This window comes from Natrix helvetica (assembly GCF_964273705.1).
Source record: "Natrix helvetica genome assembly, chromosome: 6".
NCBI lineage: Eukaryota > Metazoa > Chordata > Lepidosauria > Squamata > Natricidae > Natrix > Natrix helvetica.
This window is the reverse complement of record NC_138553.1, coordinates 84,321,915-84,338,056: the sequence shown is the minus strand read 5'-3', so window position 1 is coordinate 84,338,056 and position 16,142 is coordinate 84,321,915. Positions and strand designations below refer to the sequence as shown.

The window sequence follows — 16,142 nt, the reverse complement described above, 5'->3', positions numbered from 1 at the left end:
TCCAACCCTCTGCATAGACAGGAAAACCTACACCATTTCAGACAAATTTATATCATACTCCATTAGAAATGTACCCTTTACATCATCCACACTGGGAAATTAAATCTTTTGGGGTTTATTATAGCTAAGTAGGAATACCTTGAGCAAGTATTTCCTTCCATTTCAAGGGTATTATTTTGGGAAAGCAGTGATATTTCCCAGCAAAAGAATTTCTGGCCTTGGCAAACTTCACAATGTTAAATATTCCAAACAAAAATGGTTCCTTTTGGGGAAATGCAACACCTTAATTTGGCAACCACAATAATAACCAAAAACGTGGCCTACTTAGAATCTTGGCATTTTCCATGTCATTTCAATGATCCAGGGGGAGGGAAAAAAATCCATATTCTGTGTCAAGAAGACATTTCATTGTGCAGCATTTTAAATGTCCACCTTGCTTTTTAAGGATACCAGATTATATTCATATCCACATAGAACGTGTTGACGTAATTAATCCAATAATTAAAAAGAAGAAGAAAAGATTAGCCAGGGTGTATCTGCCAATTAGGAAATCTGGATCCAGCAGGAGCATACTTCAGATTCTAGGCTCTTAGCCAAAAGGGATAGTATTTTAAGATGGAATTGCTCAATGGCTCCGAGATGGAAGGCAAGCTATTGCAACCATGCTGTTTTTAAAATTATCTCTTGCAAAGTATTTCCACCTAGATGCACGAAAGGCTTAGGAGACGGATCTAGGAGCCAACATGGAAGGTTTGGGGAACACTGTCCTACTGTAAGGAAGACTCACAGGTCACTTTCTCCGTTGACGCTGCTCTTCTCTTCTCCTTCTAGGGCGTCGGTGACCAGGAGGACGTTCGGACATAGTGGAATTGCTGTGCACACTTGGTACGCCTGTCCTGCCTTGATCAAGTCCATCTGGGCTATGGCCATCAGCCAACACCAGTTTTACCTGGACAGGAAGCAAAGCAAGGTAAGGACCGTCAGCGGCCGAGGGAAGAGAAGGGTCCAATGTAGACTTTTGTGTAGACCTTCTTCCAACCAGACATCCTGGGAAGAAAACGGAATAAGGAGAAAAGAAGGGATGTAGAAGGACCTCTTCAGAGCAATACATTTCATTCAAAGGCATTAACGGATGCTTCTTCCTTTTAGTCTGAAAAAGTGTGATTATGTTCCTCGTGGTTTTTGGATACAGTGGCCTAACATGGATGTTCTGATGATGTTGTTGTCCATTCAGTCGTGTCCGACTCTTGGCGATTCTGTGAGCCAGGTTTTTCCACATCTTCCGATCTTGCACTGCTTCTTTGAGTTGTTCTTTGGTGATGAGGAAGAGGAGGAAGAGGAGGAAGAGGTGGTGGTGGAGGAGGAGCAGGAGGAGGTGGTTATCCATTCGATCATGTTCCACTGTTGGTGATTCTATGGGCTAGGTCTCTCCACATCTTCCAATCTTCCACTATTTCTTTGAGTTGTTCTTTGGTGGTGGTGGTGGTGATGATGATGATGATGATGATGATGATAATGAGGAGGAGGAGGGAGGTGGTTATCCATTCAATCATGCTCAACTCTTGGTGATTCTGTGGTCCAGGTCTCTCCACGTCTTCCAATCTTCCACTATTTCTTTGAGTTGTTCTATGTTCTGGTTTTGATGGTGTTTAGCCATCGTGGTCTTTGCTGGTCTGGTTTCCTTTGACCGCTTCCTCTTCCCAACATAATTACTTTCTCCAGTCAATTCCCCCGCGTGACATGGCCAAAGTGAGACTCGGTTCTGTGATTTTTTATGGCCGTTCTTCTATTCCTTCTTATGTAACTCACGAGTTGTCAGAACCAAGATGAACTTCCAAATACACGTAGTTGAAATTTGTTCCCTCAACTCTTGAGTCTTGATTCATAGCCAAGGGGCTGCAGGTTCTGTGAGAAATGCGTGTAGCAATACCTGTAGTTTGCAGAACGTGGTGATCTCTTCAATCTACGAATTGGATCATAGTCTATTGGACTTTTCCAGGCCATAAATTGGATCAAATTGTCTAATTGATCTTTTTAAGTCAGAGTGCACTAGAAATCACGTTTCTTGGTATTTCAGGAGTCTAGGGATCAATTGCGCTCATTGTTCCAATGAAGAAAAGTGACCATTTCCATAAAAATAAGCCAAAATCATCCGTAAGTTCCAGAAATCATGGTTTATGGACAAATCGAACGGTTGTGTTCTATGCCCAATGTAGCATTTCTGATAGGCCAGATTCAGGATGAAGATTCTGGCTTTTCACTCAAATAGAATTTCCTATTACATTTACTAATAGAGAATTAGGGATGAGACTTGATCACGCGGTGGCTCAGTGGCTGAAATGCTGAGCTTGTCGATCCAAAAGGTGGGCAGTTCAGCGGTTCGAATCCCTAGTTCAAACTTCAGTTGAACCACACCTCTACCTCAGAACAAACCACGATCACCTAGAGTCAAGATGGTGACCTATGCCATGCATGCCAGAAAAATCAGAAAATGGCTGAAAAACGGCCTGAATCGACTGCTCTTCTTTCCTAGCAGGAGTTCTGCATATAATGGCGTGCTATTATGGCATCCCAAAGGCGCCTTTTCAAAACGCAGGTGGGCTTTCCGTGATGATGAGGTTTCACTCCTCATCCAAGAAGCTTCTTCAGTTTGGGGTGAATGGTGGAGGATGGACAAACTGAAGAAGCTTCTTGGGTGAGAAGCGAAACCTCTTCAAGGAAAAAAAACACCATTTTTTCTCCATTTGCCTCTTGAAAAAAAGCACCTTTTGGGACAACCGTGACCTGGATGACTGAGAATCTGCACCGACATTTAGTGTTATGAAGCCTTCTCTGTCTCTTCTTTGCTCTAAGAAAAGATTTAAAGAGAAGTTGAATCACTCTTCACGTGGTCATTCAGACCCTCACGGGAAATGTAAGCAAGCGTCACCTCTGAATCTTGCTAAATTGTTTGGCTAATCCTGTTTATACCAGGATCTCCCTACTTGTTTAGAGTCTTCTAAACAATGTGAGCATTTATCTTTCTGCTGAACCTGATTTTCCTCGGCTGCTGAGGCATCGTGTTTAATTTTATGGGACTGGGCTGAGACCCCTCCTTCCTGCCCTGGAGATCCTGCAAAGATCCTGTGGCTCAACACAATCACACGGAGTGATGTTTCTTTCCTTCAGAGGTGGCCTTGCCCGTGCGTTTTGATGGATCTTCTTGGCACACTCTGGAAGCTTCTTCAGTTTTTTTTTAAGAAATGCAGCCAAACAAATTCAGCAGGGTGGCCTCTGTCTCCAAAATTATTTAGGAAATGTCTATTGGAGATGCAGCCCCTCGGCTTATGGGTGGGCTGAAAAATGTGCAGTGTATTTACAGAATAACAGAGTTGGAAGGGACCTTGGAGGTCTTCTAGTCCAAACCTCTGCTCAGGCAGGAAACCCTATACCCCCTCCCCCCCAAATGATGGTCAAGAGTGTCCAGCCTTAAAGCTCATTTATGGAAACATAAATTTGCAATCAAGTCATGATGACCTACAGTCTCATAAACGTCTTCCTTGGTTATCTGAAGTTCCAGTGTTTGGATTTCTCCTTTATAAGAAGCTCAGCTGTTTTTTTTAATAATAGTTGTCCTGATATTTGTTTAGTCCAAGCAAAATAAACCTCTGAATTTTTTTTTCAATAGTAATTCAGAGGAATGAGGACTTTTACTGTAACAAAGAATCTAATTATCAAATGTAGATTATTTATTTGTTGTTGTTAGTTGCGAAGTCGTGTCCGATCCATCGTGACCTCATGGACAACGTTCCTCCAGGGCTTCGTGTCCTCTACCATCCTCTGGAGTCCATTGAAGCTCATGCCGATTGCTTCGGTGACTCCATCCAGCCACCTCCTTCTCTGCCGTCCCCTTCTTCTTCTTTTGTCCTCAATCATTCCCAGCATGAGGCTCTTCTCCAGGGAGTCCTTCCTTCTCTTTAAGTAGCCAAAGGATTTGAGTTTCCTCTTCAGGATCTGGCCTTCTAAAGAGCAGTCAGGGTGGATCTCCTCTAGGACTGACCGGTTGGATGGCCTTGCAGTCCAAGGGACTCAATGCAGGAGTCTTCTCCAGCACCAGAGTTCAAAGGCCTCCATTCTTTGGTCCAACCTTCACAGCCATCCTTTGCAACTGGAAAAACCATAGCCTTGACTATGCACACTTTTGTTGGCAGGGTGATGTCTCTGCTTTTTAGGATGCTGTCTAGATTTGCCATCGCTTTCCTCCCCAGGAACAAGCATATTTTAATTTCTTGGCTGAAGTCCCCATCTGCGGTGATCTTGGAGCCCAGGAAAATAAAACCTGTCACTACCTCCATTTCTTCCCCATCTATTTGCCAGGAATTGAGAGGGCCAGATGCCATGATCTTATTATCATGATGCCATGATCTTATTATTTATAGCGGACAAATTTATAACTGGCAAATTCAGACTTTAAAGGCTTATTACAATCAATTATGAATATCTTGAACTGACTGGTTTAATTATTTGTGTATTTACTTACTTCCTTGAACTTGTTGAGTTTACTTTAGAATATGAAGTCAAAAGATCACAGATATCTAATAAAGCATTGCACCTAACATTGCCATTTTATATTCAAAATCATTGATATTTGTTCTTTTTGTAGTAAATGTATATACAGGTTTTTTTTTCACCTTTGGCTTTCAGAAGTTCATTTTCAGACTCCTGTTTTTAGGAAATAAAGATGTTCTTAAGGCTAACTCAGAAATAGTGTGAGTTTTATATAAGAACTGCCTATTATAAGCTTTTTTCTTATTGGAGACATAACTTTTAAGTATGAATAGTCCATCCGAAATGACTCAAACAATGAGGACTAGGAATCCTTTGTAGCTTTTTAAAATAAAGCTGGCTGGAAGCTCATTTTTTTAATGAAATCCTTCAAAACGGGGCTTGGCATACTTGGCTTTAAATATTTTAAATGTTTTTTGAATGAGCAAAGTCTGGAAAAGGCACGGACAATGAGATTTATAGGCGACCCCCTATTGAAAGAAACCATTTTGCCCTGAAAAATAATTGAAATCGCTTATTGGTGGGAATCAGATTTCAAAAGCTTCTCCTAAACCACCATCAATCAAAATGACTCCGTCATCCGGTTAATAATGAATCAATCCACGTGGGAAGGAAATTCCTGTCCTTTTCAGTGGCTGTTTTCATCAAAGCGTGTGTTTATAATTGAGACCTGGAATTTGTTTTGCAGTGTAGGTATTTGTTTAGCCCAAGCAAAATAAATCTTTAGCACCACCGATGGTTTTTTTCCCAGCAGGAATTTAGAGGGGTGAAAACTTTTGCTGTAACAAAGAACCTATAAGTAATGATCAAAGCAGTAATTATTTATGGCTGATTGAAACACCAACAGCTCTTGTTCATAAATCAGCAGTTGTTAGAAATAGTTCTTGAATTCAGTGGCCTTTGGAGTCCGTGATTGGGTTGATCTCTTAATCACGTGATTAAAAATGTTGGATGTTGCAATGATCACAAGGCATTTTTCCCCCCAGGGCTTTTGTAGCTTCAAACAGTCATGAAACAAACGGTTGTAAGTTGTGCACTACATGTAGTGCCTAAACCCCATTCCTTAGCGAGGGGAAATGCAGTCGTCCTTGTTCAGTTGTTGGCTTACAGTCTTGGGATGCTGCTTTCTCTCTTTCCTTCCTTCCTTCCTTCTTTTCTTTCTTTCATTCATACATTCATATATAAAATTTATTGACCACCCATCTTTCTCTCTCCTTCCTTTCTTCTTTCCTCCTTCCTTTTTTTCCTTCTTCCTTTCTTTCTATTATTAATTCCCAGAATACTTTTCCTTTGTCATTTTAAACCCAAGTCAAATGCCTTCTCTTCTGGAGGCAGGGTCCACGTTTGGCAGGAAATCTTCCTCTCCTCTTAACCCAGGGGATTCCTTGTCAGGCGAAGATAAATAGCGAAAGCAGGAAGCAGCGTATGTTTTGGCAACGGAGGTAGCCCTTATTTTTTTATGACAGGAGTGAATGGATTCTATGAAGTGAGACCCTCAGGATCCATTATCTGAGCTGGGGCGAATGCCTCACTTTTACGTTGGGCTCGTATCCCGTTTCGCGTTCCAGAACGAAGAGCAAAACAATTACCAATGGCACAGCAGAGTCAACCCTGCAGCACGCAAAACACCGGGAAGACTAAGAAAGACTTCTGTCTCACTTCTGCCATTTTTTAAAAAGCAAAATCTGCTTCTGCAAAATTTAAGCATTGTACCTCTGCGGACGAAAAGTTCAGTGAAGACGAGACCAAAATATTCCCAAAACCTGCATATTCCTGCCTTGCAAGCACATTTGAGAATTCAGCTTTCCTCTAATTGGAAGGAAGCCAGAGGGAACATTATGGGATTTACTCCTAAGTAAATATAGAGGAGGTGTTTATTGTTATTTTTTTTCCAATGCCATTCTATCAAATCACCCAGGAAGATCTTTGCAGCAAATGTGACATTATGATCCAATTCAGGTCATTATGCTCTCTCACCTTTTGTAGATCCAAATGTTTTCACTTACTCCAGGACAGGGCTGGGTTCCGGCCAGTTCTAACCTCTTCTATAGAAGAGGTTCCACAAATCTACAGGGCCATTTAGAACCGGTTCCAGCTCCCTCCCCCCGCCCGTCTGCACATCATCAAGATGAAGAGCAAGAGGAGGAATTCTGGGAGTTGAAGTCCACAAGTCTTAAAGCTGTCAAGTTTGAACACTGCTGGGTTTTTTTTTCCTAAAGGGTTAGGGGTGCAAAGGTCTTGTAACTTGACAGTTTTAAGACTTGCACACTTCATTGCCAGAGCTCCTGAGACAACATGACTGGAGAAGGAATTCTGGGAGTTGAAGTCCACAAGTTTTAAAGCTGTCAAGTTTGAACACCCCTGGTTTTTTTTCCTAAAGTGTTAGGGGTGCAAGGGTCTTGTAACTTGACAGCTTTGCGTGCTTCAAATGCCAGAGTTTCTGAGCCCACATTTTGGTTGTGAGCACAACCAAACTGGAGTTGGGCATGAGTGTAGATCAATTATGTCATTGATGAATGTAGACTTTCGTGTGATTTTGGGAGTGTAATCCTTGGAATAGGAGCCTGATGAGATTGTTAAGGAGTCACCCACACCATCATCATGATTTAATCACCTCAGGTCTTTCAACATCTCATGTATTTAGCACCAGGGTCATACAGAAGACCCTCCCTAGTTATTTGTGTGAGGTTCTTCCTCCTTTTGACAAATTGTTGTGTGTAGGTGATAAGATGTTGGTGCTGAAACCTTCTGATGACCTACGGAAGGAAATATCCAAGAGAAGGTTTCTGTTTCTTAGTCATGGATGTCTTCATTTCCTTTCTCCTCAGTCCAAAATCCACGCCACCAGAAGCCTGAGTGAAATCGCCATTGACTTGACGGAAACTGGGACTCTGAAGACCTCCAAACTAGCCAACATGGGCAGCAAAGGGAAGATTATCAGCGGCAGCAGTGGGAGTCTTTTGTCATCAGGTCAGTCCTCAAACCCTTTGTAATCGTGCCCACAAGGAATTAGAAAATTAAATAAATAAGAAAATTAGAATAACAGGGTTGGAAGGGACCTTGGAGGTCTTCTAGTCCAACCCACTGCCTAAACAGGAAACCCTTCAGACAAATGGTTACCCAACGTCTTCTATAAAACATCCAGTGTTGGAGCATTCACAACTTCTGGAGGCAACTTCTGTTCCACTGATTAATTGTTCTAACTGTCAGGAAATTTCTCCTTAGTTCTAAGTTGCTTCTCTTTTTGATTAGTTGCTAATCAAGAGAGAACTGGAGTGATAGCTGCCCTTCTCAGTCTCCATCACTCCTCCTGAGGGCTTTATGAACAGTTGGGAGCAACAAACTGAGTATCTGTGTAGTGTCCTACATTTAGTTCTCGTTAGCTACAGGAACTGCACTTCTGTCTCTCTTAAAACACAGCCAAGAAGTTATGTTGGCTGAGGCAGATGATAATTTCCATTCCACTCTTCAGAGAACGAGCTGTCATAGCAGCCATCAAATATTTAAGGGTTCTGATGAGAGCTGCAGTTTGAGAGGGGAACAAATTGTCACGGGAGATGGCATAAGGGCTCTGTCAAGTTGAAGTCCAGCACGACAAACAGTCGTTGAGAGCATTCAACCGGTTTCTTGAATTAAACCAGGGTTGTCCCGGATGGCTCGAACGGTGTGTTTCTACCCTCAGTGCCGCTGTCTAAATATTGAGCGTGGAAAAGCAATTTAGTGAAATTCTATACCAGTCATGGGACTTCATTTGTGAGTTGGGAGTGAGTGGCTTTGGACAGTCCAAGTATAAAATGTTCAGCGTAAGGGGAAGTGAGATTAGAAACCAGTTAAGAATTCCCTTTTGGCAAAGGGCTTCCAAGCAGGGATCAAAACAAACTGGAATAAAACTCTTTCGCCTTCGGATTAAGCTTTTAGCTTGTTATTTAGCCCTCCAAGCACGGAAGAAGGATTTACTACATCCAGGTTACAAGGTAAATTGCTGTGAGAGAGCGTGTGGTCCAAATGGCACTTTCTACGAGGGAAAGAGAAGAGTTGTGGCTGTTTACACAGCAGTCATGATAAACTAGAGCAGGGGTGTCCAAACTTGGCAACTTTAAGACTTGTGGACTTCAACTCCCAGAATTCCCCAGCCAGCAGAGCTGGCTGGGGAATTCTGGGAGTTGAAGTCCACAAGTCTTAAAGTTGCCAAGTTTGGACACCCCTGAACTAGAGCGTGTCCCAGTGTTTGTGGCAGCTGGGCTCATGTTCTGCCCTCTTGTGAGATCCCTGTTTGGGCATCTCTTATGTCCCAAAAGCAGGGGAAGGAAAAGCGGACCAGACCAACAGCTAAAAATCCATTTATTTTCACAGTGGCTAAGAAAGTCTCCGCTAAAGAGCAAATGAAGAGCTAAATACTCTCTTGCAATGGGCAACTTAAAAACTGTAGATTTGGGCTTGTTTGAAGAAAATGCCCATCTGGGCTCATTTCCAAGGGGGGAGAAAAGACACTGGAAACATGGAGGCTGTTTGGAAAGATGGTTTAATGGTGGAGAGGACCTCATGGTTTGAGGTCCTGGGCAAAAGAAAAAGCACATGGGGGTGTGTGAGAGAGAGGGGGATTTATACCCTGGAGCTTCCTGTTCCTGTGTAAGAAATGTATTTTGATTGGTTGTCAGATTCCCATGGGGCCATGCAGGGGTAACCTTCTGGTGTCTTGAGTCCTAGGCTTGGTTGACTCTTGCTGGGTGATGTAATCTTCCCAGGGGCCATGTAATGAGATGGGTAGAGGGCTAATTCTACCCTTGTTGGATCTTGGGTGTGGGCATTTGCTTATGAATAGACCTAGCTGTCTATCTCTTAAGTGCGGACATCTGCTGTCGGCTATTGAGGAGGGTGGGGGCTATTAGGAGTGAGTCCGCTTCCTACCTAAAAAAAATGTTTCTCCGTTTCTCATCCGGGGAAATATAATATTCTGCCTTTTTAATATTTCATTCTTCTAGAGCGGGGTGGGTGCTAACTTCCTACAGGCGGTTGGTCTGAGCTCCGAGACGTTTCGTCACCATTTGAGGAGACGTCATCCGTTTGCTCTGAGTTGGGCTCGTCTCTCCGAGCACTGGCCTTTAAACACCTTTTTTATGTGATGCAAACTGGTGAATGTTGTTTGTACCTTCCGAACCATGAATCAGAGGTATCGTGTTTGTGCATATCGCGACTCATGTTTGTGACGGTCGCAGCGTCCTGGGGTCAAGTGATCCCATTTGGCAACCTTCTGACAAGCAAGGTCAATGGGGAAGCCGGGTTCGCTCAACAGCCATGCTACTAATGTAACCATTGCAGTGATTCACTTAACAACGGTGGCAAGGAAAGTCGTAAAATGATGCAAAAATGGAAATGTTGGGCTTGATTGTGGTCATAAGTCAAGGACTACCTTACTATGTTTCTCCCCGTCCTTAGTGGTAGTGCCTGCATCTATGTCCAGTCTTTTTTTTCTAAGCCCTCTTAAGACGTGTTTGTCAGTTCAAAGCAGGAGTAGCCAATGGCCACCAAAGCACATATTACACTGCCGAGAAGATTGTCTGCCAGAAGTCGAGGCGGCTGAGCGAATGTGCTTCTTGTTTAACCACTAAAATCCTTATTTGGAAATCTCCTCTGGTTTTCATTAAAATTTTGAGATTCCCTCTGGAGTTTTGGTGCCCGAGTTAGATCTTCAGCCCAGGAAATATACGTTTGGGTATCAGTAGGAAGAAAACTAAGCATTGATTCTACTAGCTCTCCGAAATATAATTTAAGGGGAAAGAACAGTGTGTTCTTTTGGGAGAATAATGAATGGCCATAAACCTTGGTCAATTACTTTTGTTTTTATTCAGTCCATTGTTATTCTGTGTCCAGGATAACTATGCGTAGCGTTCTTCTTCTTCTTTTTAAGAAAAGGAAGCATTAAAATACAAACCTAAACATTCTATAACTGAAACGTTAATTTAAAAACGGGAGTGGTGTTTGGCTCCATCTGGAAGAATTCAGGTTGCTGAAACCGAGAGAGAGAAATACAATCGAGGCAGTTCTGGAAACTGGGAGGAAACATTTTGTGGTAACTAGGATACAACAAGCCCTTGCCGTTAGTTGGCTCGTGTTGGAAGTTGTAAACATTGGAACACTCTCTCTAAAAAGGAAACACTGCAGGCCCATCGGTCGTTGGCTGCAGCGTCAAAAGAGGGATTAGCTGTTATGGTCAAGATGTTAGCCACGCACTCTTGCTCTGGTTGGAGAGGAAAGCAGGAGGTCGGACATGGGGAAAACGATGGAGCAGCTACCAAAGATAGATGTTCTATCTGCTTGGCTTCCAGATGTGGCAGTTGAAGGATGTTGTTTTGGATCGGCCATATCCTGCCAAGTCTGGGTGGTGGGTTTTGGGTGGCAGGAAATACTTGGCCTTGGTGATATGATGGCAGATGGGTAGAAAGATCCTAGCAAAGACCTGGGTGTTTGTTTGTTTTTTAAGATGTCCATTACAACCAATGTCTACGGAGATTCTCAATCTTCCAAGTCACGGTTGTCCCAAAGGTGTTTTTTTTCCAAAAGGCAACTGGACTTTCCTGGTTTTTTTTCTTGGAAAACGTTTTGCTTCTCACCTAAGAAGCTTCTTCAGAAGTGAGGAATCTTCTTGGATCACTTTATTGTTCATATGTACACTGAGAGCTTAGACAAATTCATTGTGTGTCCAACCACACTTGGCCAATAAATTATTCTATTCTATTCTACTCTACTCTCTATTCTCTGTTCTGTTCTGTTCTGTTCTATTCTATTTATTCCATTCCACTCTCCATATTTTCTATTCTATTCTACTCTACTCTCTATTCCATTCCATTCCACTCTCAATATTTTCTATTCTACTTTACTCTACCTTACTCTATTCTCTATTCTATTTTCTATTCTATTCTTTTCTGTTCTGTTCTTTTCTATTTTCTATTTTCTATTCTATTTTCTATTCTTTTCTACTCCATTCCATTCTAAAGATCATTGACCAGTTAGCTCAAAGTAATCTGCATTCCAGTTTGTTCTCCTTAGGGGCCTATCAAGAGAAGTATTTTCCCCCCCTCTTCCTTCAGGATTGCTGCAAACAATCTGTGGTTTGTTTGCAAGCTGATCGGGGCCTTTCCGTTTGTTTATTTTGACATCCCCTCCCCTTGATTGTTTAAACAAGATAAGGGAAGCCCAGGAAGTGCCTTTAGGAATGTGGTGTTCTGTTGATTGAATTCCAGGCATTGATAAAATTCACCTTAGCTGCCCCCTTTTCCCAAGCAGACCCTAATTTGGTAAGCTTAAAATCTTATAATTGGTGACTTATTAGATTTTTATCCTGACGTTGGTTCAGGAACCCAAAGTAGAAGGAGTCATTTTTTCTCTTGTTTATACATTTAAAATAAAGGGGATTGACAGATGTGAAAATGCAAACCAAACACCTTGCCCTTCTATTGCCATTGTGATGAAACTCATGAAGGTAGGATTTCATTTAAAAAACTAGAGATTTGGAGGAAAATAACAAAGTCAATTCTAGACAGCAGACTAAAAAGCAGAGACATCTCCCTGCCAAAAAAAAGTGCATATAGCCAAGGCGATGGTTTTCCCAGTTGCAATGGATGGCTGTGAAAGTTGGACCATAAGGAAGGCTGAGTGCCAAAGAATGGAGGCCTTTGGACTCTGGGGCTGGAGAAGAAGACTCCTGCATTGAGTCCCTTGGACTGCAAGGCCATCCAACCGGTCAGTCCTAGAGGAGATCAACCCTGACTGCTCTTTAGAAGGCCAGATCCTGAAGAGGAAACTCAAATCCTTTGGCCACCTCATGAGAAGGAAGGAGAAGAGCCTCAGGCTGGGAACGATGGAGGGCAAAAGAAGAAGAAGGGGACAGCAGAGAAGGAGGTGGTTGGATGGAGTCACTGAAGCAGTCAGCATGAGCTTCAATGGACTCCAGAGGATGGAAGAAGACAGGAGGGGCTGGAGGAACATTGTCCATGGGGTCACGATGGGTCAGACACGACTTCGCAACAAACAAAGGAAAGGAACAGGGCACAAATGTCATTTACAGCTCACATTGTGAGGTAGATAAAAATATGGTGTTAATCTCTGCTCATCTGGATGTTGATTGCTGGGAAGGAGGTGTTGTTGGTCCTTTTGCTTCCTTTTTAGCCTTTTGGTTGTCTCTTTTTGAATAGTGTGTAGACATTGTTTATCTCTGTGTGTCTGTTGATGGCTGATGTCTCTGAATGCCAGGCTTCCAGGAATTCTTTCTGAGGTTTTTGGATTTGGCTTGGGCTAATTAATACATGCTCACTGTTTCCCAGTTGAACCTATGGTCATGGGTTGTGCTATTAATGTGTTTGCCATTTTAGTGAATCAGTTTTAGAAAAGGCTAAAGTCTTCTTTTTAATTATTCTTTCTAGAGTTGGGTAGAGCTAAACTGAATAAAGGATAATAATTCTTTCTTCCATATTCTCCCGATATTCCCTCCTCTTCTTTTCTTGACTCCAGTCCAAGTTGAGAGAAACACAGCTGCTTCTAGAAAAAGATTAGAATCTCGTCATCAAATTATTTAAAGACATGGGACTGGATTCCCAGACATAAATCCATCGCTTGAATGACAGCGTGCATAATGGGACTTTAAAATTATTTCACACATATATTTTTTTGCTAGGGTGTAAGTTTTGCACGAAGTGGTGGAAAACAGTAGATCAGGGATGCAAATATGCAACCATCTGTTGTAAAAAAATAAGAGAATGGGGAATTTACTCGAAATTTATACATTTTGAATGGCAAATTTGTGTTTTCCAGCCAAGGCTGGGTACATCTGAAGCCTAAATTTGTCTCGTGAGCTTTGCACAAAGCAACCTGATCTGAAGCCTCAAAGAAGATTTAACAAATACGGTGTAAACCTGTGTGAACGTTTGCAGAGAGCAGCATTTGTAATAAAAGGATCTGTCCAACTTTAATTCTATCGCCAGTCGTATTTTACTCAAAGACAGATGTTGTTTTCAGTGCCCTTTGTATAGAAAAGCTCCCACATAGGAGAATGAGAAAAAAAGATACACAGCTGGTCCTTGAAATACAGCCCCAATTTGAGCTCAAAATTTCTGTCACTAGGTGAAACAGTGAAGTGACTTTTGCTCCATTTTATGACCTTTCTTGTCACTGTTACTAAGGGAGTTGCTGCAGGTGATCCTTGATTCACAACCACAATTAAGTCCCATTTTTGTCATGAAGCGAGACAGTCGTTAAATGAGTTTTGCCATTTTGTGACCTTTCTTGTCAATGTTGTTTAACGGTCGTTAAGTGAATCTGGATTCCACCCGTTGGCTTTGCTTGTCAGGAAGTCACAAAAGGGGATCACCTGACCCCGGGACACTGCGACCGTCATAAATATGAATCAATGGTCAAGCATCTGAATTTTGATCCCCTGACCCTGGGTATATTGCAACGGTCGTAAGTGTGAAAAACAGTCATAAGTCCCTTTTTTCAGTGCTGTTTTAACTTCAAAGGGTCACTAAACGAACTGTTGTTAAGTCGAGGACTCCCTGTGCAATATGTCGTGTTTTGGGCTAAAAGCAAACGCAACTAAATGCAAACAACTCAACAATCGCCCCAATCTTCTGAAGACCGAAAGTTCCCCCCAGCTGGTCGCACACATAGTTAAAATACTTTTGGTGGGTTTCTTTGCAAGGAAGCCTCACTTAACATTTCAGCTGGCTCGAAGGATCCCGATGGGAATTTCCTCCTGGGTGTTATCCAATGGGCGATCGTTTCTCACCGCCAAATCTTGGACGTGAACTTCCTGAAACATGGGAAGCCCTTCGCTTGATGAATAACACCGGTTGTGCACCGTCGCCAAGGCTGCAGACAAGCACAAGAGAGAGAAATAATATGCGTATCCTGTGCTGACTAAGTCCAGATGGTCTCTCCGCCCTTATCTTGGCCCTCCCCTGCGTAGGAAATCCTATTTGTGAGTCAAGAGTTGTAAGATACGGGCTCTTGGTGGTGACATTTCATGCGTCGGTGACTTCCTGGGGCAGTCAATCATCGCAAAACCATCCAGTAGTGGTCCCTCCAACAAAGGTTTCTGGATTGAGGTCCCACTTTCTCAGGCCTTGGTCATAAGGCCACACTTGGAATGCGGCATCCAGTTTTGGTCACCACGATATAAAAAAGATATTGAGACTCTAGAAGGACTGTAGAGAAGAGCAACAAAGATCATTAGGGGACTTAAACATATGAAGAACGGTTGCACGAATTGGGGACATCTGGTCTAATGAAAAGCAGGACCAGGGGTGACATGATAGCAGTCGTCCAATATTTGAGGGGCTGCCCCAAAGATGAAGGGGTCAACCTAGTCTCCAAAGCAGGGGTCACCAACCTTTCAGACCTCAGGGACCATAAATTTTAAATCCCGCAGACCACTGGTATGATTTTTTAAAAAAAGATGAATAGTATTTAGTGCAATATAAAAAATGCAAATAATTTTTCTGCGGACCACCAAGATTTTCTCACAAACCACAGTGGTCCGCAAACCACGAGTTGGTGATCACTGCTCCAAGACACCCAAAGGCAAGACAAGAAGCAATGGGTGGAAACTCATCAAGGAGAGAAGCTACCTAGAACTAAGGAGAAAATTCCAAACGAGTTAGAACAATTAATCCGTGGACTCAGAAATTGTAAATGCTCCATCACTGGAAGCTTTTATGAAGAGATTGGACAACCATGTGCCTGAAATGGTAGACGGTCTCCTGCCTGAGCAAGGGAGATTGGACTGGAAGACCTCCAAGGTCCCTTCCAACTCTGTTATTCTGTTATGCTGTTTTCCTTCCTTCCTTCCTTTCTTCCTTCTTTCCTTCCTTCTCCATCACTGGAGGTTTTTAAGAAGAGATTGGACAACCATGTGCCTGAAATGGTAGAGGGTCTCCTGCTTGAGCAGGGGGTTGGACTGGAAGACCTCCAAGGTCCTGTCCAACTCTGCACGGGATGCACCTGGATTGCTGCATTAATTGTGCATGGCGTGAGATGTGTGTAACACACATTTTTAAATAACAACTTCATTGAAGAGGCCAGGGTGGGTTGCACATCTGGACTCTAGTGACGTCATCTGCCTGATGCTGGGATATTTCCCTTCTTTCTGAGCTATTGTTCTGTCCACTTCCCCGGAGACACATTTCTTTCATCTGCTCTTCAAACCTCTCATCCCATCTGATATTCTTTCTTCAGTAGCCCTTAGCTCCTGCGAGGAGAGAGAGAGAGTGAGAGAGTAAAAAATCAACAGTGAAATTAGGGATGGGTTGATGGCAAAATGAGTAGCAAAAAAAATCTCTCCATTTTAAGAAAGTTTACGGGGAATATAAACATCAGTTTTCTTTAAGCAGAAAAATGAAGTATTTATTATAAATATTCCTCCCCTTGAAGTCTATCTAATTATCTATCCATCCATCCATCCATCCACCTACTTACCATTTATCTATCTATCTATCTATCCATCCATCCATCCACCCATCCACCCACCTATCATCTATCTATCCATCCATCTATCCAACTATCAATGATGAATTCGTATGATGGACTACAAACCAATTGATAAA

General features: G+C 42.5%; 2 protein-coding genes across 10 annotated transcripts in view; both read left to right on the top strand.

The window, feature by feature from the left end:
• FRMD4A (FERM domain containing 4A) overlaps positions 1-16,142 on the top strand; it is a 336,245-nt gene that overhangs the window by 288,392 nt on the left and 31,711 nt on the right. For all 9 annotated transcript variants that reach the window (XM_081957227.1, XM_081957229.1, XM_081957226.1 and 6 more), the window contains exons 13-14: positions 832-970; positions 7,374-7,515. In XM_081957227.1, the coding sequence (XP_081813353.1) occupies positions 832-970; positions 7,374-7,515 (281 nt within the window). The remainder of the gene's footprint in view (positions 1-831; positions 971-7,373; positions 7,516-16,142) is intronic.
• Positions 1-16,142, top strand: part of FAM107B (family with sequence similarity 107 member B) — a 363,543-nt gene that overhangs the window by 340,344 nt on the left and 7,057 nt on the right. The gene's annotated exons all lie outside the window — the stretch shown is intronic.